Source organism: Talpa occidentalis, unplaced genomic scaffold, assembly GCF_014898055.3.
Source record: "Talpa occidentalis isolate TD23 unplaced genomic scaffold, MPIMG_talOcc4v2.1 talOcc4.4, whole genome shotgun sequence".
NCBI lineage: Eukaryota > Metazoa > Chordata > Mammalia > Eulipotyphla > Talpidae > Talpa > Talpa occidentalis.
Window position 1 is genome coordinate 60,046,816 of NW_023604295.1, and position 24,899 is coordinate 60,071,714.

The 24,899-nt window shown below is 33.8% G+C and overlaps 1 protein-coding gene across 19 annotated transcripts in view; it reads right to left on the minus strand.

The window, feature by feature from the left end:
- The window catches only part of ZPLD1 (zona pellucida like domain containing 1), a 290,118-nt gene that overhangs the window by 50,593 nt on the left and 214,626 nt on the right, over positions 1–24,899 (minus strand). For 12 of the 19 annotated variants that reach the window (XM_054700638.1, XM_054700641.1, XM_054700645.1 and 9 more), the window contains one exon: positions 829–942. In XM_054700638.1, the coding sequence (XP_054556613.1) occupies positions 829–942 (114 nt within the window). Of the gene's footprint in view, positions 1–828; positions 943–11,061; positions 11,173–11,491; positions 11,588–12,770; positions 12,878–21,264; positions 21,413–21,594; positions 21,694–22,903; positions 22,964–24,899 lie in introns of those variants that run through there. The other 7 variants (XM_037525625.2, XM_037525629.2, XM_054700646.1 and 4 more) reach the window with 6 other exon arrangements.

Below are 24,899 nucleotides of genomic sequence, written 5' to 3' on the forward strand. Positions count from 1 at the left end.
ATTAGAAATCTCATATAAGCAATATAGCTACCTACTAATTGCTTTATGCAGGTATGTTCCTGCCCTGGTATGCTTCAAACAAAGGAGTATTAGCAAATTTGAAGAATGTAAAACATGACAGAAGGTATTTCAGTTTCCAGGATAGATTTGGATAAGTAGTTTCAGATGGTCTAATCCTCATTTTGTAAATGTACTGTGGTTCTATTACTTTAACTGATATAAAATGATGAACACTGAAGTGAAACATTGAATTACTTCTCCTGAGTGCAGATTTTAGGAACCAGTCAGACATATCCACCAACATGGTAAAACCTCAAAATCTCTATAACAATATTGATGGATTGCTGTGTGGTACATTCCAAAACTGACCTGTGTACTTTGGTGGTGACCAACATTTCATTGAAAAGATTTTTTTTGAGTGCTACATAATATTTCACAATCATTTTCTTAAGTATTATTTCTAAATAAATCTATTAGCATATAAAGGCAGTTTAAAACTTAAGAGGAAAAACTTATGAGAAAAAAAGGGCATCAATTAGGCAAATTTTGAATGAAATTAGTCTCTCACAATTTTATCACTCACTAGCCAGTAAGTTTCATATCTTTGAGCAGCCATTATAATAATATTAACTATAATGAACACTTTGTATGTTAATGTGGATATAAATTACAACTCCAGAAAAAGGTCTTTTGTCATTTGCCATTTGCTAATACCCATTTAGTGTTGAGGGATAACCCCCACTTTCCACATATATTTAAATGATTTACTATTCAAATATGATCACTCTTTCCAGATACAATTAGAGAAAAGATTAGATTCGTACTTACCAGGAAATCTACTGTGGAGGTTGGCATCACAGTTGTAGCTATTGAACTGAGCAGACCCCGGAAGTACTCTAATCATTAGAAGCAGCAGCAACCATATTTGTTCCATTGCAAAACCTAGAAAAGAGTTTCTTATCATGTAGATGTCAACAGCCTTCACTTTTATTTGCTGGAAAGATTGAGGTTGCTCTCAGCACACTCTTAAATAGGCCATATATATATGTAGTCAAGGTCATTAAAGGTCTAAGAATTATAGAAATTATTATCAACAATGAAGATAAAGATTTTCTTACATTATTTCAATATTATGATTATTCTTTGGCTTCAGCTTGCTAAGGGTGACAAAGTGAGTCTTTTCTGGTGAAGAGCTATAGCATAAGTCATGAAGTATGCAGAAGAAAATTTCTTTTTCATGAATGGGAAAATCGATCCAAGTATCTGACAGATTAGAGCAGTGTAACTAGGCAGGCTGATCAATTCAGAGACAAATCTATACTTTAAAATATCAATACATGAAATGTATTGAGGGACTTATTGCTTAATACTTGATCTGACAGGATTCTCAATATTCTGCATGACCACATAACATCAGGAAAAATTTGTCTTTAACAAAGAAAGGAATTCTACTAGAGTACTGCCCTGTCTCAAATCAAGGGTCTGTGTATCTTTTTTTTTTTTTTCAGGAAATACAGGAATAATGCAAAAGGAAGAACAGAAAATACTGTACTTGAAATAACTCACAGTTCGTCTAATAATTACTCATTGGTGGTTAGTAAGGACTGATACAGATATATGAAAACACTGAATTCTTAGGAGAACATCATGATTTTTTTAATATGACAGTGTGGGTTGTACAAATAGACAGAAGTTGACTTTGAAACTTAAATACGAGTCACCTTGGTGTTTAATATTATTTTTCCTGGATTCCCTTTTATTGGTTGGATAAAATTAAAACACCTGTCAGAAGTGACCAACTAATTGTCAGCATAGAGTTTGTGAACTGAGAAAGAAATCTGTTCATTGGTAGCTTGTATCTATACATAATCAGCAAAAAGAAAATAAAATTATAAATGGTTTATTCAAATAATTCAGTACATTTTAAAGTTTGGGGCTTGGGGAAAATGGTATTTTACATGTTTTTAAAGATCAAATCTTAGATGATTAATCAAGGTTTTAGCAAAAGGAAGGAAACACATTTTGCTTTTGAATCATCATTTGAGTATAACAAGTTTATGGTGAATGAAGTCACTTGAGTGAGGATGTGGGAAAGGAAGAGATGAGTTTACTCTCAAAAAATTGACTGAAAAAATTATTAATTCAACAGGAGCTTCCTTCCTTTCATGCTGTAACATACTACTCAGATAAACCTAATGAGTTTTGGTAGAAGAGTCGTATGTCTAGTTAGCACTATTCCCCTAGAACAGTGCATTATATAAAAGTCAAGCAGCTCAAGACACTTCAAAGAGACTAAAACAGTCCTGCTCTTTTGGGTCTGTGGAAAACTACTAGGAAAAGGAACAGCTTGGTCTGATTGGTGCATCCCATCACACACACCTATTCCATGCCTTGCCACTGCCTTCTCATGATGGGTCCCCCTAATTCTCAGAAGGCATTAGAGACTATAGACCCTCACCACCATCACCACTATTTTCCATTCTACAGATGTCTACCAGCCCTAAGGTTTTAGTCAGGAATTTTAGCTGGTGGATTATTTTTGTTATTTTGAAGTAATTTCTAGCTTTTATATCTTCCAATGGGAAAAAAATTAGCACTGAGTGTTCAACATGCACAAAGAAGACACTATGTGGCAGATAATTTACCTATAATAAGGTGTTCAATGATTCCTTATAATTCATATTCCTTATAAGAATTAGATGAGGGAGCCTATATAAACAGTGATGTAGACCTCCTAAATATAAAGAATTATTACTCTAGGTACAGAGAAGGAAAAATAAGTCTCAGCATCCATATGGCCAGCAGACATATGAAAACATGCTCAGCTCCACTTATTTTGGGAAAATACCAACAAAATCACAATGATATGTCACTGCACACTTGTGGAAATGGTTTGTATCTAGCAGATTGTAAACAACATGTGCTGGTGAGGGTGTGGAGAAAAAGGAACTCTCACGTGTTGTTGGGAATGAATGGTGCATCCATTGTGGAAAACAGTGTGCAAATTCCTTAAAAGGCTAAAAATAAAAATATCATATGATCTACTGATGTCTTTCCTATGAGTTTATCCTATGACTATGAAAACACTAACTCAAAAAGATGTGCACTCCTATGTTCATAGCAGCGGTATTCACAATAGTCAAAAGCATGAAAGCAATATAAATGGCCATCAACAGATGAGTAGTTTAAGAAGATGTTGTATATATGTTTGATGCAATAATACTCAACTCTTTTAAAAGATAAATCTAGCTATTTGTAACAAAATGGATGGAACTTGAGGTAAGGAGGCTAAGCAAAATAAGTCAGAACGTGAATTATTAGGGGAGGTACCACGTTCCCCACCTCACTTAACTATGGGTAGAACTGAGCAGCCAGGTGAAGTATAAAACGCAGAAGGCAGGTGGGCTGAGAGGGGAGTTCCTCTTGTTCCTGCAGCCCATATTGTACCATGATCACATCTTAGAATGAGACATGGAAGGAAATGCATGCAGGAGAGACATGGAAGAGACACAAGGGTGAGAGACAAGTGGGGAGGCTGGCAATGGCAGCCGCTCTCTTGATTTGGGACCTCTTTTAGTTGCAGCTTTCCGGGATGTGTTTCAGAAACCATCCCTTATGATTCCCCACCAGAAGGCGCCTTACACTTGTGGCAAGCTTTCAGCCTCAGTGGCCCCACTTCAAGCCAACACTGTTTGACTGGGCATTTACCCACTAGGGGATGGATAATTCTGGGTGATTTATGGGGAAAAACATCATTTCTTCTTTATGTTTACCAATTACAAATATTAAAGTCTTTTCACGCTAAGGGCCTGTCTTTGCCTTGTATGTACAGAGAGCCAGATCCCTTTTAGGCCATACATGTTTGGGAGTCCCTAGACACCCTTTGATCACACTAAAGCAAACAGTTACTGGATGTGATCTATATATATGTGGACTATATATCTGACATGTGGACTATATATCTCATATGTGGACTATAACTAACCAAATATAATAACTCTTAGACTCTGTGGGGAAAATGGTGGTTACCAAGAGGAAACGGAAGGTGATGAGGTGAAAAGTTAGAAGGGGTCTAATTTGATAGCGTGTATGGCATTAGAAGTTTGGTGACATGTCACGGTATGAGCTGCACTCCTGCAATTTATATAATATTGTAAACTTCCTTTATCATCCTTAACCCTATATCCATCATATCAATTACACATGAAAACATAAGTTTCAACTCACAGTAGCAGTCTTGTCAGCTGCTACTTGCCACAGTTCTTAAAGTTACTTTCTGAAATGGGATTGCCTGACATTGGTGATGATGTTGAATCCCTTTATACCCATCAAAGCATAATGACCTGTTTTCTAAGGGCCCTTGGCCATGGGCAGGTTCAATTCTAAACTGTGCTCTGCAGGACTGGTCTGGCTAATAAAGCTTTGTTGAACATCATGACACAAAATAGAACCTGATTTTGGTGGTCTATTCTGGTATGAGCTGAGGTGTTTGCTGTCCCATTGTGACTCCAGAAACTAAGCAGAAGCATCTCCCATCTTAGCAATAGGTACAATGACAACACCCCTTCTTTGGTGTCAACAATGGTGGACAAAACTGCCTAACAGCCAATATTACAAAATATTAGTGACACATTCTTAGATAATAATGGCCTCAGAGATAGGTATAAACAAGATTTTCAGACATGTTTATTTCTTAACTTAGCACCTTCATAAATTTTAGTTGATGGAGATCAGGAGGGAGAGGACAACTGTATGCATCATGCTGAATTTTAAGGAATTCAGAAGTACTGATTTTAAAAAGACCAACTCTAATGGGCTAAAGAGATTTTTCAGACAGACCATCTGTACATCTCAGAAGGCTGAGAATTTAGAAGACTTCTATGAAAGTACATGTCAGAGATCATGCTATTCAACAGAAAATAGTGTGGGACCCTTGTGTTGTGAGAGACAGTTGACTTCTGGTAGGTAGAATTGACCTGGCTTCTGTACAATATCCCCCAACATGTTGTACACTTTTTATGGAGCATGCACCTCTGTCATCTGTTTCCCAGAAAAAAACAGATCTGTGTATATGTATGTACAGACAAATGCTTTAGACAATAAATGTCTTATTCCTTCATTTAAAAAAAAAACTATGCTCATATCCCTTAATCTGGTACTAACAGAATCTGTGTTTTATATTTAACAATGCTAAAAAAGTCATATGCTTGATGATTTTGCTAGCAAATATGTCAATATTTCTCATATTAAATTTCTCTAAAAAACTTCTTCCAAAATATGAATTTCTAGTTTAGAATTGAACTTAGAGTCAGAAAAAACAATTTCTCAGTTCCTACTGAATTTCACACAAATTCATGTTGTTCTGTCAAAAATACCGTTTATTTTTTTTGATGTCTCCTTTTTTGAGGTCTATTATATTCCAGGCAGTGTGCTATGTTTAATATTCAGCTGTTAACATGGATTTAATTTTTACCCATGTTACAAATGTGAAAACTAAAGTCCAAAGTTTTTAATTGACTTGTCCAGGGTTACAGACCTAGTAAATGGCAGAACAGAATTCAAAACCAAGCTTGACCTTTGTAATTATTATGCCACTCTGGTTGACTTAATTGGAGTTTGTCAAATAAATAAAATTAATGTACTGCTAATTTCCAGAAAGTAAATTATATTAATAATGTATGCTTAAAATATGCTTTGAACTAAATGAGTCAGATGATTCAGGCAAAATATTTTTAATATCTACATAATTGTCATGACTCTCTCAATTAGGAAATGAGTGCATAAAAATATCATTCTTTTCACAAATTGATTCAATGATAGTACAAGTGAGTTTTATGCCAGAATTTTTTAAAGCATCTCATGCATATTTTTTAAGCAATGAGATATGTTATTTATTCTAGGATAAGAAAACTAAGGCACAGAAATATTAAACGACTTGCCCAAGGCTAAGGAGACAATCAGCATTAAAATCAAGATTCAAAGCACAATGACTCCAGAAACTGTCAACTATTATGTAGCGTTGCCTTCCAGACAACAATCCTTTTAACACTAAATCAAATTTGGCAATTACTTGGTAAGTTTGACTTATCTCAACTTATTACTACATTTATTTATCAAAAATTATTGAATGCCTACACTTGGCTGGTACCATCCAGGGGCTAAGTTACAACAATTAGAAAAAACTTTTATCTGCATAGAATTTATATTCTAGTGAGGGAAATGTGAAGAAAATACAGGTAAAATAGAGTGTGTTTGTGAAAAGTGACAAGGAGAAAAGTAAAGCCAAAAAGAATGATAGGAAGTTCTGAAGTAGAAAGGAGGGAATAATAAAAATTTAATTGGGGTGTTTAGGGATATATAATCAATCCATATAAATGAAGTTTGCAAGGAAATTTTTAAAAATCACTTATGAACTACCTGTTCTACCTGACTTTAATTGGTACTTTCCAATTTACTTTTTTTTTTTTTTTTTGGCTATTTAGTCATTTCCCAAATAAAACAGATTTTAGTGCATAAATTATTCTCTGGGAATAACATGAACACTTTGAACAGCTGTATTAACCTTTTCAGATGAATAGAGGTGGCCCTTAGTGACCAAGAAAAGTAATTTCTTAAATAGCACCACTGTGACCTGAGAAAAAGTAAACATGTCCAAAAGTGCCTTTATTCACTCATGAGAAATAACTTATGCAAAAACAAATGAGCTCAACAATTTAGCAAAGTTTCATACTGCCTTAATTTTATGGCCTTCATATAGGCCAGTATAGTTGGGAAGAAAGAAAATACACAGCAAACATCATTTCTTCAAATATTCAATCATCAATGTCAGATTTATGTACTTTAAAAGAGAGCTAAATGTTTTATCATAGAAATTCATAAATATACGAGTGGTTTCTTTGACCTGGGTCATTGTCCCAATTATGTCATCCTTAGGCCCCCTCTGCTTTTATTGATCATCTCCCCCACACAGGCTTGCTGTCCTCCATAGAGATAACCTCATTCCCACTGCTTCTGTATCAACCCCCCAAGCCCCACCAGCCTACACCGAAAAAAGGATAAGAAACAGTTCATTAAATTCAAAATGACAGGGGCCTCCCCGGTGGCCCAGAGGTTGAGCACTGGATTGTGAAGCTGCCTGCAGCCTCTGCAGCGCCAGTTCAATCCCCGGCTGCTCCCTGGCCACCAGAGGAGGGTCCCGCATGGCGCGCAGACCTCTCTTGCCGCCCGCTGCTCCCCTCAGCAGTGTACTTCGGTCCTTCTGCCTGCTCTGCTCCCTGCTCTGGCTCTGGTGAATTCTCTCGCCCTCCCACGCTTCTGACTGTACCCAGTGCTTGTATAAATAAATAAATAAATAAATAAATAAATAAATAAATAAATAAATAAATAAATAAATAAATCTTAAAAAAAAAATCTTTAAAAAAAAAAAGATTAAAAATGACAGGATTAGTAGTTGTATCAATTCCCAGGGAAGAGAAACAGAAATGTGTGTACTTTAACAGAGATCAGAGCTTATGTTAAAGAAATAAAGACCTTACACCGACCTACGGAGCAACCAAGAGAACCTAGACAAGTTCTGGCAAAGAGGCACTGAAACTGTGCAGGTAGGTAATGGTCCTGCTCAGTTAAGTCTCATGTTGTTACAGAATATTGCCTCTGGGAAAAAAAAAAAGTAACTATTACTTCACTCTCCAAAATTGCCAGCTTTAAAGTTCTGGAGACCATGACTATTTAATAAAGAAACATGTTTTCTGATGGCTTGTCTAGACTGAAGCTCTATTTTTTTTATCTCTATGTTATATTGGATCATTAGAGTAAGGTACATTTTAATAGGAAAATGAAAATATAAAACTTTTATCAGAAACAGCTAATATTACATATATATATATATATATATATATACACATTCTTTACACAGTGTCCTTGTCTTGATAAACAAAAACACTCTGTGTACTTCTAGAATAATGCCTCAAATAAAGAAGGAAATACTTTTAGCCATCAAGAAGACATACAGAAATTTTATGACTCTAAAGATGCTGATGTATACCATAAGGAAATATGAATGCTAAAGGCTGCTCCTAAGAGAAAAACATACTCCAATTTTCTCTGACACGAAGCAACTGTTCATTTATTTCCCTTTGCCCAGTTTTCTCATTTATCTTTCTGTTGAGGGTTTTCTCAAGTAATCTATAGCATTTAAATGATTTAGTGTTTAGTTTAGAACATTTGTTTTAGCACCTAAGTTTTGGGGGTACTGAGATATCGAACTAAGTTACTCTAAAAGCTTTTTCTTAATAACTTGCCAAGTTCTTTTTCAAGATACTTGCACATTTTTATTCCTCTGATGTAGCTCTGAAAATGTTAGTATATTGGTGTCCTCCTTTCTTTGATGAAGTAAAATAACAAATTATTAAATAAATCAGTAATTTATTTAAATTCCCATTATCCTCTAATTAAATGATCAACACTTAGTATGATTATTTCACAATGGAAATATTTCCTTTTTCCATAGAGATGATATACAAAATAGTTATGAGCAGGCACAGCATAGGAATCAGCCAATCCAAAGGGATACCCTGCTGATATATTCTGGTTGAATATCAACCCCCCCCTTCCAAAATATCAGATATTTGCATGGGTACTAAAAGTGGTCATGGGAAGATAGCTAGATGCCTCAGTCAATAGTTGCTTAAGAATTAAAATGAGTGAAATTAATTGGTCCTTGACTATTTTTATTTCTGTTGTTAATGTGCTCATTTATTTATTCAGTTTATAAATTTTTATTGAACAGGTTCTAAGTGTCAGGCCCAGGGCACTGGGGACCAGTAATGAGCGAAACAAACATAGCCCTTACCTTCATGGAATTTACCAAATAGAGAGGGGATCAGTCATTGAATTAATGATTGCATTCATAAAGATATACCTACAAAATATATTTGGCAAGTACCATGAGAGGAAATTAAAATATGTTTCAAGAAAATATAATAAAAGAACCTAATTTAGATGGAAAGGAGAAAGAAAACACTTTCTGAGAAGTACCATAATTGATAAGAATTTTAGTATTAAGTCAAATAAAGACTGTGGAAAAGCACTCTTAGTAAAATTTGTTGTATAACCATGGGTTCCAAAACATAGAGAGAGTTCATATTTTTTGAAATTTGAAAGAAGGTCCATGATGCCAAACCAAGAGAAGGTCAGGGGACAAGTCTAAAGGTATAGACAAGTAGAAAGTGGTATTCCATTTTTCTTAAATGGAATGGAAGCTTTGATGCCTTTGAGTTGAGAACAAGGGCTATAGTGCCTAGAGTGGAGTGAAGTATACAATTTTAAATTATTTTGAATGGGAAATAACAAAACTTTATCTTAAATTCTGGTGCAAAATGAGTGAGAAAAAGGAGTCAGGGATGCTTCTCAAGTTTGTCTTGGTCAACCAAGTACCATATATGGAGATGGGGGGAAAACTGGAGGAGGTGCTTACAGAATGAGAGCGAGTGTCTGTAATAACACATTAGTAGATTAGCACCAAAAGCACTGAAATCTAATTTTTCCGTACAGAAACAGAGGTGTCATAAAAAATGAAACACATAGTAAAAGGCAGTAAGCAATCTTGCTTTAAGCTGCAAGATCAATTCTCTGTTGGTTATCACAGAGCATCTCCCAGAAATATAATATGTACTGAAGGGAGAATATTTCTAACACATCCAGAAGGATAACATCTCACTGAGCATTCTAGATCTACAGTTACCTCATGTTGTCAAAAATTGCCAATGAAACTCCTTAAATTGCCCATCCTTATGAGAGATTTGTGAGTAACAGAATAATATTTTCAATGAATTTTCTTCTAATAGTTTCTGTTATAACAGCTTTTTACCCTTTGAGGAAAAAGAAAATGAAAGCTGTATGAAAAGAAAATTATTGCCTAATTCTGAATTCCAAATATCCTTATTTTAAAGTCAAAGTAGAGAAAATGGCTATAAAAATCTATGAGTTTTGATGGCTAAAGATGAAGGAGATTTTGGTTCATCATGATCTGGGCTTCCATGTTAGGTGCCAGGCTTAGAGAACTAAGCAGAGGATTTGTCCTAAACCCCACAGAGAAGATGTGAGTCAAGATATAGCACAAATGCAAGGTTCTGCCCCACACAAAGAAGCTTGGAAAGGAGTGAGAAAAACAAGAGCATTTAGATTCTGGTGTGGAATTTTCTTTTTTGCTCTTATTTTAGATAAAAATATCCAGGCAGAACATGGAATCTAAAGACATGTAAGGGACACAGGCATGTTCTTTTTTGTTTTTTAAGTCTGAAACCTGATAGGAAGTGTCCTTCAGAGTCCCATGGCAACATGGGAGTCAGAGTTGAGTGACAATGGTGGTAGGGAAGATCTAAACTGAGAGAAGTCTTGAAATAGCTTCCCATTTAGTTTTCTAGAGATATCTTAAAAAAACAAAAGCTTCCATAAGCTCTCAAGAGAGACAAAAAAGATAACTGAAAATCAAGATGTGTTGTACCTTGCTGGGCAGTTCATTAGGTGCTGGATAGTTGCAAGATGGGTGATCCAAAGCCTGGGACAGCTGGGGAATGTGTTAGAAGTTCCAACTTCTAGTCACACCAGTAAGAGATTATGTGTGCAGGGGAGGAAATATAGTCATTGTAAGAGATAGTCATTGTAAGAGAGTATAAACCACTGTGCCTTTGCTGCTTTGTGAAGAGAGTTAAGTTATGCCAGTTTTCATGGACACAGCAATGGTAATGGTGATGTTACAGACACACATCTGTGAAAGGGGAGAGGATACAAAACACCATTTCCCCCATTCCCACTTACATGCAGCCACCTTGGATTACAAGTCCCAGTATACCATGATTTCTTAATCAGAGGAGCTACTGGGACTAAGAGCAGAGCTAAGTGGCCAGGTAGGCCTATACCACATGAAAAGCCTACTCTCTCGCTTCCACAGGCCCAACTTGCACCCTGGTACCACTAGCTAGTAGGATGGATGGTACCTGACCACATATTAGCTAACGCACACTCTCTCTTCCATTCTCTTATATATATATATATATATACCTTTTTATTTAAATTCCTCTCTGCATATCTGCTTTTGGGTGTTGCAGCATGACTGAGGACTCATACAATGTTCACCCCATTTCTCCGGGAGGTGCCCTGTAAAAATGATACCTAAAGGCCAAACATGAAAACTCTCCATTTAGACTAATTTGGACTACAAGATGGTAAAATCACTAAATATCTTCAGCACCAGGACAACCAGTAATTTTAAGTAGCTACAGTATATACTAGTAGCTATTATTTATTTATATAAAATTAATTATATCATTATGAATCATGAATCACATTTGATAGGTATGAATATTATTTACCAATATTAGCTTTTAATTATCACTGCAATTTATGAGCTAGGTACTATAATTGTCCCTATTTTACAGGTGAGGAAGTTAAAGCTGGAGAGGTTAGGTAGCTTACTTTTTAGATCACTTACCTAGGAAGTAGTCAAGATGATATCTGAACCCAGATAATAGGGCTCCAGAGTCTGTGTTCTTTAACCTGCACTGTATGGCCTCCACTCCCTCCCTTTCTGTACATGAAACATGAGGAGGTTAGGAGAAGAGGGATGTGGAGAATGTGGACTATCAGTATATTGTTACCACAAAAGAAACTACAGTTTAAACCCATAGTGACTAAAATTGACAAATCAAATATTCTCAAAATTGTTAAAATTATTTTTAAAGTTCACTAGGCTTATGGACAATAAGTCAGAACTTTGAACTTAAAATCTTTAAGAAAGTAGGTTTGCATTAGGTGAATCTTAATCCTAAAAACTTTAGAATATATTTTTCAGCTATTCAAACCTCACACTAAATTCAGAACAAGAAGTTATTTTGCTTCAGAAGACATGTCAGAGGTAGAATTCAAATCTTTAAACACTAAAATGACATACCACATGTTGAGATTCAATTACAGAATGAAGGTCAAGCAAAGGGTATCTATCGACTTGATGTTGTCTATCTCACATTTAGAGAGTCATAAATGGATTCATTGATTTAATAACAGGAAGACTGTGCAAACAATTGAAATTAATCACATTTCTTTCTCATTTCCCCCTGAAGATTTTATATTTGAATATGTTGATGATAAATGCCAATTTAATGTGACTTCACTAAATGCACAGAATATGTATTTCTGAATATGTTCTTTAGCCCTCAAAAATTTTTAATTAAAAGGGAAATAGTTTAGCTACAGAATAATTATATTAACAACATTAAAACTTTTATAATTCAGGAAAATATCTTTATAACCTTGAGACAATAAAATATCTAGTGAAAAAAATTGTTTTCACATTGTAAAGTTGTAGACTAGGCCTCTTAACAACTTCCTTCTAGAGGTTAACTGAGATTTTTGTTTTCATATTGCCTTTTAATTCTTAAAGCATGACATTTATGCAACATATATGAATATACCCTTGAATAAATATAACCATAGGCCTGTGTTCCGATTCTCATTCCATCACTGATATCTATGTTCTTAGGAAAGTCACACAATGTCCCATTCTCTGTTACCTTAGTGGGAAGCGAAGTGCTTAACTAGACGACGACTAAGGTGACTTCCAAATATAAAGAGTCAGTGAAACCATGATATTTTAACAATTGCAGTAGTAAATAGTGATAAATTCCCTAATACCTTCTTTCTAGAGTCATTTTCCCTATCAAAATTTAGGCTCTACTATGTCAGAAAGAGTTAGAGAATAATTGCCTTCTTACCAATTGATGAGGTGGCAAGTGCTGCAGCTAGAATACCCTCATAATTAGCACTGGGCTCTTTATAAGATATAAAATCAATAAGCAGTTTCAATCTAATCCCAATCTTATTAAAGTATCAGTCCTTCCAGTTTTGAATGGCTGTCCTTCCACCTACAAATATGGTAAAATTAAAATTACATGAAATAAAATGTGAATAAGTTGCTATTGGTATTACACTTTTATTTATTTCTCCTTATGTCTGCATTTCTGTTTGTTTTTCAAAGATCTCCAGCAGCCTTTAGGAAGCAATAATCACAAAATAAAATAGGCTGCTGGTAATTTATAACAGTACTTTGTCCTACCTCAAATACATTTTCAACCCTGTTCTCATTAACTTTCATGGTTTTTGTTTGTTTGTTTTATTATTTGTTAAACCTTTGGGGGGTATGTAATATTGACCTTCATGACATCACTCTGAGGAATACATTGAAGCAAACAAAGCGTCTATGTATTTTAGTTGTGGGAATTGAGGCCAAGTGGCTAAATGGTTTTCCTGGGCAGTGCATGCTTGTTATATATAATATGAAAGAAGAAAACCAAAAAGAGCTCCTGAAATAATAATTTCTAATATTTCTAACTTGGCTACGTGGTGAAAACAAAAATACATCTACAGAATAATGAAGACATAATGAAAAATGAGACATAATGAAATGAGTCACAAAAATGTTAGCCAGTTGGATCAAGATAGAAAGATAGATACACACACACATACACAAGCTTTACTTTAGAATTGATGTTGAAATCAGGGAGAAATTAAAGTTCTTATATGGAAGCATTTCAAATAGTACCATGTTAACTGCTTCTGATTTATGAATTAAAAAAAATACTCATAGATCACTGGAGGTGATCATTTTATTAAATCTTTGGCTAGAAATCAATAATTAAAAAGGAAAAAATAAACATTAATGCTGACTTTCAAGTAGCAAAAATATTTCTGTTTTAAAACAACTCATCAAAAAAACATTGTGCGTGTGCATGTGTGTGTGTGCGTGCTGGAAATATATTAAGGATGGTACTATTATTTCAATTTCTTCTATATTTCAAATTCATCATAATTAAAAAAAACAAAATCAAGTGACTTAAAATTAACTTACTCTAACTGTCGTAGCTTGAGTAACTCTGTGACTCTCAGACTCTTCTAAAATAAAGAGTTATATTACCTAAAAGACTAAAAAAACTGTAACTAGGTTTTTTAAATTTGTTTTCTATTGAATTATTTTTATTGAGGTAATGTTGATTTATAACATATTATACGATTTAGAGGTATAGCTTCATACATTTTCAGACATAGGTTACACCACACCCACCACTAAGATAGCCATAGTCCTCCATAGTAGTCCTTTGGGTCCCCTCTCTCCTTTGCTTCTCACCCCCACACAACCCTTCTAGTAGTTTCACTTCTACAGTCAATTTTCTAGGAAATGTTTTGAATTATTTTTGTCAATTCATTTGTTTTGTTTCTCTGTATTACCTAAGCAAAATAATTCAGTCTTTGTCTCCTTCTGACTTATTTTGCTTAGCCTAATTGCCTCCAGTTCCACTATGTTGTTGCAAATGGCAAGATTTCATCTATTTTATATATAGCTGAGTATTATTCCAGTATCTATGTATATCATGTTTTCTTTATCTATGTAACACCCCTTGGGCATTTAGATTATTTTCATAACTTGGTTACTGTAAATGGTGCTGCAATGAACTTAGGAGTACATATATCCCTTTGAATTAATGCTTCTGCATTCTTTGGGCATATATCTAAGAGTAGAATCACTAGGTCATATGGTAGATCTATTTTTAATAGTTTGCAAAACCTCCATACTGTTTTCAATAGGGGCTGCCACCAGAACATGATAGAAAAGACCATATATGACAAACCCATAGCTAACATCACACTCAAGGGTAAAATCTGAAAGCTTCTCCTCTAAGATCAGGTACAAAACAAGGATGTCCACTTTCAGCACTACTTTTCAACACAGTATTGGAAATCCTAGCTAGAACGAAAAGGGAAGAGAAAATAAACAAGGAAGCCAAATTGAGAAAGAAGTAAAACTATCACTGTTTGCAGATGGCATGATAATTTACATAGAAAACTCTAAAGATTCCATTAAAAACTATTAGAAACACTACATCAATGCAGTAAAATGTGAGGCTACAAAATCAATAAACAGAAATTGGTGTGTTCCTACATGCAAACCAAAAATTAGGAGAGAAAGAAATGAAAAAAACAATCTCATTTACAATTTCATAAAAAAGAATTACATACTTTAAAATAAACTTAACAAAGCAGGTGAAAGACATATACAATGAAAACTCCTTGAAGAAGTAATTTGAAGAGTAAATAACATTCCCACTGTCACTATTACCCAAGAACCATGTTAAGAAAAAATATATTTCCCATGTTCTATGTACTCAAAGTTTGATAGAAATTTTGATTGCTTATTATTTGTTTATATATTAAGATGTTTGTTGCAAATATATGTCAAGGAATTAGAAACAATAATTACTTAAGGAGGTTGGAGAAGTGAAGAAGAAAATTAAAAATGTACCTAGAAAGGAATTAGCATCTAGAGGGAATTTTTCCACAAAGCAAACACTTTAGTGGCAGAGACCAAAACAATGCAAAGAAAAGTACTCAAGGGCCTCCCCGGTGACGCAGAGGTTGAGCACCATGCTGTGCAGCTCTCCACAGCCTCTGCAGCGCCGGTTCCATTCCCCACCAGCCAGGGAGAAACCCACATGTAGGACAGATCTCTCCTGCCTCGCCCACTGCTCCCCTCAGCATTGTCTTCGGTCCGTCTGCCTGTTCTGCTCCCTGCTCTGTCTCTGGTAAATTCTCTCACCTTCCCGTGCTTCACCTGTACCCCATTTCTTGTATAAATAAATAAATAAATCTTAAAAAAAAAAGAAAATTACCCAAGAGGCTAGAGAGAGAACAACTTACAACAATGTTTTCTATTTTGCTCATAATACAATGTTATAAATACTCTAAAGGGAATGAAAACAAAACCATATTTTCCTTTCTGTTTCCTGATAGGAAAAACAAAAGGTCATCCTATTTGCTGACAATTTGTTGAGCAAAAATTAGGACTGGTGTTTTTTTAGTAACTTTTTACAGGGATGATTTACAGGGATGCTGTAAAATCACAGCAGCATGGTGCAATCTCTGGCAGCACCTTAGCAAGAAAATACCACAATTTCAAGTCAAGTACTTAGTATGGAAAGAATGATCTGTAAAGAACAGAGAATGGGATCTAGGAAGATGAACTCATACTTTCCTTCATAGTAACATGTATACTACTGATGTTAGCCAATTAGAGAACTAGGCAGCACAAAATAAAACCTTTTTAAAAGTATAAATATAACTCAGAACTCCACATTCAAATCTCTATTTATCACTCTACTACCTAAGTAAGACTCATCCAATCTGTGAATTTTACTAAGAAATCAGACTAGTTCCATCTAATGGGAAGCCACCCTGTAGAAAGTTAGTGTATGCTCAAAAAAATTAGTTTGACTTTTAATGAAAAAAGAAAGCATGCCTACTGGAGGAAAAAAAATTTTTTTTTTTTAATCTTGGCAGAGCCAAATAAAAATGTCAGGTTAATATTTTGTATATCCATAAAAGTTTCCTGTGTTAACCAAAGGAGTTTTAAGAAATATAGATACTCAAATCTCTTCCAGCAATGAGTAATGAGTATCCAGCGTTGAGAACCACTTAGATAGAGAAGTAATGTTTTGCTATAGTTGAGATTCTGATTCTAGTTGGTTTTTGTTATTATTATTGGTAAGCAGATTCTCTCTTTCTCTCCCCCCACCCCCAACATGGCTTCATAGCAGAAACCTGAAAAAAGAACATCTAAGAAACTATAATGCTACCTGATACTATCACAAGACAGTTTATACCCAGGGGAGTCAGTCAATTAGCAACATTTATGAAATGACACATAATGAATTATGGTTAGTTTTTTATGAATTTCATAGAATTATGACAAATAAAATGAAAGAATTAAATCAGAAACAAACATTTATAAGAAGTAGGATCCTTCTTTGATGCTGGGAGAACTTTCCTTCCTGAGGATTTTTTCTAATCAAATGATGTAGGATTTTGTGTTTCCTAAAATAATCATGACACTAACCATGATACAAATAGACTGCCGGATCATATTGTGTACCTGTTCAAAATCCTCTGATAATTCCAACAACTCCTAAGAGGAACTCCAACTCTATTACACACCAAACAAAAGAGAGAGAAAAAGAGAGAGACCCTGAAATTTTATACATCCATGTCTTCATACACTTTGCTATTTCAATCTTGGAAGTTCCTTTTCTGAGCTACATTTGCTCTCTATAGGGCATCTCTCCATTCAGTCCCTCAAGAATCACCTCATACATAACTCTTCTTTCGAGCTATTCTTTAACCAAAACAACTCTTCTTGCTTGTAGAATTGACCAATTCTTCTGTGTTCCCACCAGAATCAATCCATAATTCTCTAATAGTTCTAAAAATTATCTAAAAACTTAGATCAAAGTTTATCAAAGTCAGTACTATAGATATTTTAGACTGGATAATTCTTTTTTGTGCTCTCTTAAAGGTATTGTGGGATGTTCAACATCCCTGACTTTTACCCACCACATGTCAGGAGCACACCTGAATTCATAACACTCTAAAATATTTCTAGACATTTCCAAATGTCTACTGGGGTCAAAATCACCCTAGTTCTCCACTAGTAAAACTGCAAACTTGGTGAGGACAAGAGTAATACATATATATTTGTATTTAGGACCTCGCAGAAGGCCACATCCACTACAGATTCCCAGAAATCTTTGTCAAATGAAATGATAATCTCATTACAAAAGGAATAGTGTCATACCCTCAAAATGTAAATCAAGAGCATTGATATCTACTCCTGATCAGAAAAATGCTTTACTTTTTAAAGATTCTATCACTAATGAAATAAAAATGTTTAATTTCATCTAAACATCAATTAAATTAAAATCCTCAAATCAGCCCATCACTAGAAATAATTTATATTGGTTTCATATGATTTTAATACAAAAGGAAATGAGGGTTGTGGCTTAGGCCTTGTTTGAAATTATATCTATGTACGAAACTCTTGCATTAAAAGTGCTTAAGTTTAGTTAATTGTTTGTTTTGATGTTCAGCTAGTACTTTCATGTTCTCTAAATGACATTTAATAAGTTGTTCTACTTTTTAAAAAATATTTAACTACTACTTTTATGCCCCACCCATAAATAATATTTTTATTTTTAAAAATTTTATAAACTAAAAAGCATCAAATAATATAGTACCTCACTAAGTCTCCTTTTCATGCTATTAACACATTTCTAGAATAGAATTGATATTTTTATTTGATAAAAATGCTAAGAAATTTAGAAACCAGAAGTATATTATTTTAATTTGAAATATTTGCCAAAATAAGTTTCTAAATAGAATTGTGTCGGAATTCAAAATATGAACACAAATACATGTAATAAACAAATACACATTAGTTTTTTAAATGCATATATTCTATAAATAATGATTTAAAATCTTAATGATTGTTTTTAAATTGTGTAATTATTTTAACTTCTTATATACAACTTATGATAAATTACATTTAAAGTAGAAGGAAAATTTATCCAAAATAACATACTTCAAATTCTAACATATGACAATAAGTTGTCTTCATTCTTTGTTACTTTTTCCCATGATGCAGTGTCATATTGAATGAGTATGATGATAGAGTAAAGTTAACCTCATTTTATAGAGAATTTCAAATTTACAAATAGAACCACTAACATTTCCATTTGACCTCAGCTACCTTTTAACCAAACTAAAAATACTGTTCGCTTTTAGCATGTGGATCTTTCATGCAGATAGCAACAGAAATAACAAAACAATCATATTAATCTGAATGAACTTTGCAATTCTTGTGACTTAGCAACTTTTCCTTCCTTTCTTCCCCAAAGTATGCCTCTATAATATTTTAAAAATATTTTTGTTACTTAAAAATATCCATGCATATCCATGCATATATTTTTTGAGGTATTATACTTCTTGTTGTGAGTTGTAGAAAATTAAAATTTTAAAGCAGAGGTCAGCAAATTATGACCCGCAGGATGAATTCTGCCCATCATCTATTTTGATATGTACTATGACAAACAAAAGCAGTTTTCATATTTTTTAAATGATCAGTAAATGTCAAAAGAAAAATATTTCATTGAAAACAAAAAATATATGAAACTCATATTTTCAGTGTCTAAATGAAATATTATTGAAACACAGCTATGCTTCTTTGTGTATGTATTTTCTATGACTGCTTTTTGCTACAAATGTGGATTTGATTAGTCAAGATAGAGACTCACAAGACTAAAATATTTGCTATCTGATCTTCCATAGAAAAGTTTGCTTACGCTAAACAATATATTACACACACATGCAACATATAAATCTGGGAGACACAATACATTTCTAAGGGGATTTCCTTTAGTAAATATCATCTTACTGGTTTCTCATTAGTACATTTTTCTAAGCCTTAATAAAGGCCATTGGTCATTATCAATAAAATACCATTATGTTGACTCACTATTTAGAGAGCATTAATAAACCGGTGAAAATGATAGCTTATTTTTTACTTTTCTTTACCTGATCAGTAGAGTTTTGAATTGCTATAATTTCCTACTTGAAATAAATATAGACAGCTAATAACAATCAACAATGACACTGAATCTATAAAATGTAGCCTAATGTTTATCACATCTTGGTAAACCTATTATATCTGGCCCCCAACTACAACATTTTATAATGAAGACAAAACTCAGAAAAGGAAGCTTAATTTTTAGTCTAAACCCAGTTTACATTCCAGTTTAAATACAGAAAGAAAAAAAAAACACAAATTTGGTAAATTAGCCAAAAAATTGAATTCCTTGCAAGCAAAATTTGCTAATAGGTGTTTAAATGATACAAAAGATTATCATTCTCTACTAATGAACTTAAAGCTATTCAAGCTATTGAAAAAGTGACAAAAACATAAATCTTCAGTAATTCACTGTTTGTTGCCATAACGAAATAGATTATAGTCTCAGCATCTGCTCATGGTTTAAAAGTTACCTCTAAAATAAGATTTCCTTGTAGGAAAAATTCAGTTGTTTATCATTGCTGCATCATTATCATAAGCATCCTTAAAGGGGAGAGGGGAAAGCTTTAAATGTCTTAAAAAGAATGATGAACTGCTGGAAGTCTAACACATCTTGTTACTATTATCATATGGCTATTAACAATAATGATAACTATATTGTATTTGAGGATATTCCTCAAAAATTTTAAATGAAAGTACATACAACATTTATTTATACATTTTAAGTATTATAATAGACATTAAAGAAAATTCAAATATCACTTAGGCATATTAAAAACTATGTAACTAGAAATAGTAGGTCTGATATGTGACTTATAAGATAAAGCTAGTAACAGGAAAATGAAATAGTGGAGATATTTTCTATTATATATTAAAAGAAATATTAGGTTTTTAACTAAATTCAGTCCCTTTGTTGTTGCCACCAATATTATTTAAACTGACAGTCAGAATTGTTTTTCTTTGGTTCCTGAAATGAATTATAAGAAGGCAATTCAGAGTAGCAAAATAAATAATGTCATACTCCTGAGAACCGAACAGATTACTATCTCAAATACATGAACCCAAGAAATAAGCTCTCTTCCTGAACATCAAAAACAACTGATTTTACCACAGGCAATATTGGAATGGAAGGAGCCTTCGAGATCACCCACAAAATGGAAATGGAAATGTCAGAAGCCATGGATGACTTCTCCCAAATAATGTGGGTTCCATGTCCATTCTAACAGTACTGGGCTAATCACTTAAATAATTTTCATTTAAAAGGAAATCAGACCATAATTATTTTCAATTATCATATCATCTTTGTAATTAGAGATGATGCCACCCATCTTCACCAGCATTTCTGGTATGATGAAACCTTGATAAGAAATATCAAATATAAATTATCTGTTAGCTTCATTAATGGAACATCTGTGGACTGTAGCCCACTGCAATGGACTGTGATGGGATTTAAGTCTGAAATACAATGTTCCGGTAATCCTGCACTAACTTGACTTCAACCTCTAACCTCAACATTAAAGAAGAGTCAGTACTTTCTCTAATTTTAATAAAAATATTTGGTGTGGGACTTAGTCTACATAAGAAAATTTTGTTTCTACCCTTCTGTACCCAAATATGAGATTAAATATTATGCTTCCTTTTCTAATTTAAGATATTTCCCACCCCAGCCCTTACCCATCGCTGGAACCACACCACTAAAAGCGTTTTATTGGAGATTGCCTGGTTTCATAAAAACATTATTCAACCAAAATGAGTTTTCCACGCTCATTAGAAAGGCAGCATTTGCAGCCATTTAGGTGGCTTCACTGCTGGGCACTTACCCAAGTCCCTGGCTCTGTGGAGTCAGCTGTCCTCCATGTGCCTGGTTCTGCTGCATGTGCCTGAGTGTTCAAATGCCTGGCCTTACCAAATGCTTTCAGAAAAGATTCAACCCTTCAAATCAGAGCAGAGTTGCTCAGTATGAGAAATCTTTAAAAAAAAAAATATATTAAAAAAAACTGGATTTAAGACAAGCAAATGTTTCACAGGTCTCAGAAAGTTTTGCGAGGTTAATCATCACCAACATGAAATTGGAGCTCATCCTTTATAGACCTTTGTTTCCTTCCAATGCTTTCAATTTTCATTTCATTCCCTTACTCCTTTTTTCCTACCTGCTTTTGATCTTCTATTTTATACTGCACAGAAGTCTTGAGTGGTATGTGTGAAGCGAGCCCTCATCAGCCTGATGAGCGAAAGCAAAGCCTGTTGGTCTAGAAAAAAAAGTCATAAAGTAAAAAACACAGGCTGAGATTGGATCAGGAGTAAATCCACACAGTTATCAATGTCCTGTTGTGTTTCATGAAAGATACCTAGTCCTTTCAATACTACATTTCACATAGCGATGAAAATGGGATATGGAATATCATCATGAAAACTGGTTTGATTGGGATAATAATGACTAAGAAGCTGTCAACGCAAAAAAAAAAAAAAAAAAAAAAAAAAAAAAAAAAGAAATAAAAAAAGAAAAGAAACGAAAAAACAGGACCCAATTGTGAAGAACAAGCTGGACACTAAACCTGCTTTAAAATCTCCACTTTTGTTGAGGAGCCTCCAAACCACTATCAGCCCACCAGCCTTTGGAGCCGTGGACCTGGTTTGAACACCATCTAAACATTCCACTCATGAGCTATTATGATTTCTCAGTGGGAAGAAAAGTGAAAAACTGGGACTCAGGACCCACAAGGAAAGTTTTTAGAGATGCTTTGACCGTACACTTCATGTTTAAAGGTGACTGTGAGGAAGACTGATGTAGCTTGTGTGGTTGTACATTGCTCTGTCTACTGTTTAATAATGCTCTGTGTAATAATGCTTTCTCAGTAATACCACTGGCATATTCCTTTATAAAATTTCATTTTATTCAATTGGCCTAGGAAATTTTAACATTTATGTCCTTAATTGCTACATAGAGGTGAGTTGCCTATGGCTACTATGAATTGAGATTAAAATCCAAGAGTTCAGTCTTTTAAGATTCCTAGCCAACCCTGTGAATAAATCTTTCCTAAATGGTAAATGAATTTAAAGCTTATGTAACTACTGAAAATAGCCAGAGGATATTCACATTGTCTTCTCTCTCCTGTTTAGTAGTGAAAGAGAGTTTGGTGTTTTCTACACCAAACAAATCCAGGTCCATGCTTTTCCAGCAAAGTGTCAGCTGCATAAACAAGCACACTTACAAAGCCATTCTACTCAGAGTAAACATGAGATACATGAATCTACCGATTTTTTGAAAGCCATTGATAAATATTTCCCTGTATTTCCATGGTTAAGTATTTACTAAAACTTGAAATGATTCTAGGAAACTTTTTAAGGCATTCTTAATTATGTTGACAGGAACTATGACTATTCCTCATTCTTGGAGGCTGTTTTACTTTATAAGGAAATTTTCAAGCAATATATTCTCAAACAATTTGCAGGTCTTACCATGAATGCATATCTGCTGTGTCCTCTACCACTTTAAAATGTTAAAATGAAAATTCAACAGGTTCAAATAACAATAAATTCTGTCATTTATAGAAAAAAATCAGTAGCTTCTAGCCTATGAGAAACAAACATTTCATAAATATTGAATACCACTACCCACATACTCTATAAGTTGGTTAGCTAAAAAGATAGTAATTCCATTAAAGGCTTTCAGAAGGAAAAGATAAAATATTTGAGATAAAGTAGCTGACATTATTTGTTACTGTTTTACTTTTAATAGAGTGAATAACAATGTCATAAATTCCACAAACTTTCAAGAAAAAAATTTGTACCAGTGATCTGAAAACCCTGAGCTCTTTACTGAAGGAATTTCTTGTCTTACAGACTCAGTTGACCAAATATTTGAATATTTGTATATGCAGCATATGCTTATATCAAGGAATAAACTTAGCCATATAAAATATTAACCAGTATCTGATAGCGCCCGAAGTGGAAATCTAAGCAGTAATCATGTCAAGAAAAGGACCTATTTAATGTTTCAGAATCAGAGGAAAAGTGATGAATGCCGTTTAGTTCTTAAAGAAAGCTGAATCTAGAACAGGAAGGCACCCTGACTAGTGTTTCCCGAAACTACATGGTTTATTACCAACTTCCTTTAAAAATCAGATAAGTAAGCTCTCAATGACTGAAATGTTCCAAGTAAAAAAGGAAGCTTTAAAGTCCTCTATGTGACATGGAGTTTTAATAAAGCATAGTTATCAATCAGTACTTTTGGATGGTGCTTACAAGAGAGTTATGTTCTTTCTGTCATTCAATATAAGCTTCTTTTCATTAAGGGACATGAAGGTGTTATTTTGTCTTTTTTTTTACTAGTGTCAAACCTAAAATGATGAAATTGGCATCCATCAGGAGTTTGTGTAAGTAGTAAAGGATAAAGGTTGATTTCACCATAGTCTCACAAAGTTATCTCAGTGAGAAAACATCACCAGGGTTCAATCTTTGCCCCCTTTGTATCACTATATACATTTATTTCCTGGATGATCCCATCTCATGCAGTTTTACAGTATTTACCATTTTCTGAATATATATAATTTACTTATTGATAAGATCTTTCTCCCAGCACACATCTAAATATAATACCCCCTGTGGGTTATTCTTGTTCCTTAAAGCTTCCCTAGTACCCAGAAGAATTCCCAGCATGTAAGAAGCACTTGATAATATATTTTGAATAAAAGAATGAATGAAGAAAGTCAGTGAGACAGAATAAATATATAACTGCACATTTTGAAAGTAAGGATATATGTTTCTCTCAAAGTGAAAAGGTAGGTGACCAGTTTTAACACAGCTTTCTATTACAGTAAAGATTTAGATTCACAATAAAGAGTTATATATACTATTATATAAAATAAATATAAGAACTTTGTATCCCTAAATTCCTACACTTATTGAAATTTGTGCCATGCAAATGTTTAGTCTTTGTTTTTAGTATTCCTTTGTTTTAAAATAGACCTAAACACAATGGTATAAAGGAACTCATTAATATATCTATATGAAGAAGTCTTTTTGATTGAAATAACTAATCCAAGTCAGAAAATTATTGTCTACATCATTGATCTTCCTCCATCAACTTATTTTACTTTTCATTTTCTACTAGGATGTGGGCATCTCACAGATACAGTCTAACAGCTTTCTTAATGCAAAACTGAATTATAGGAGAGCTATAGGTTTTTTAGGAACTTACAAAATCAGTTGTAGCCCAGGAACTGTTCCTATACAAAAATAAATTGGCTCTATATCCTATTGGGCTTTAGGCCACACAGCATTGCAGACAAATTATAAAAACAGATTCAGCCACATTTGAGAGAAGGCCCACATAAGCTTTATTCATAAGTACAATCGATTTCCTTGCTCAACAAGTAATTTCACCAAGTATTTCTAATCTCAAGAGCATAAAAGCTGAATAAATTAGCCTTACTTCTTGATAGGCACAGTTAGT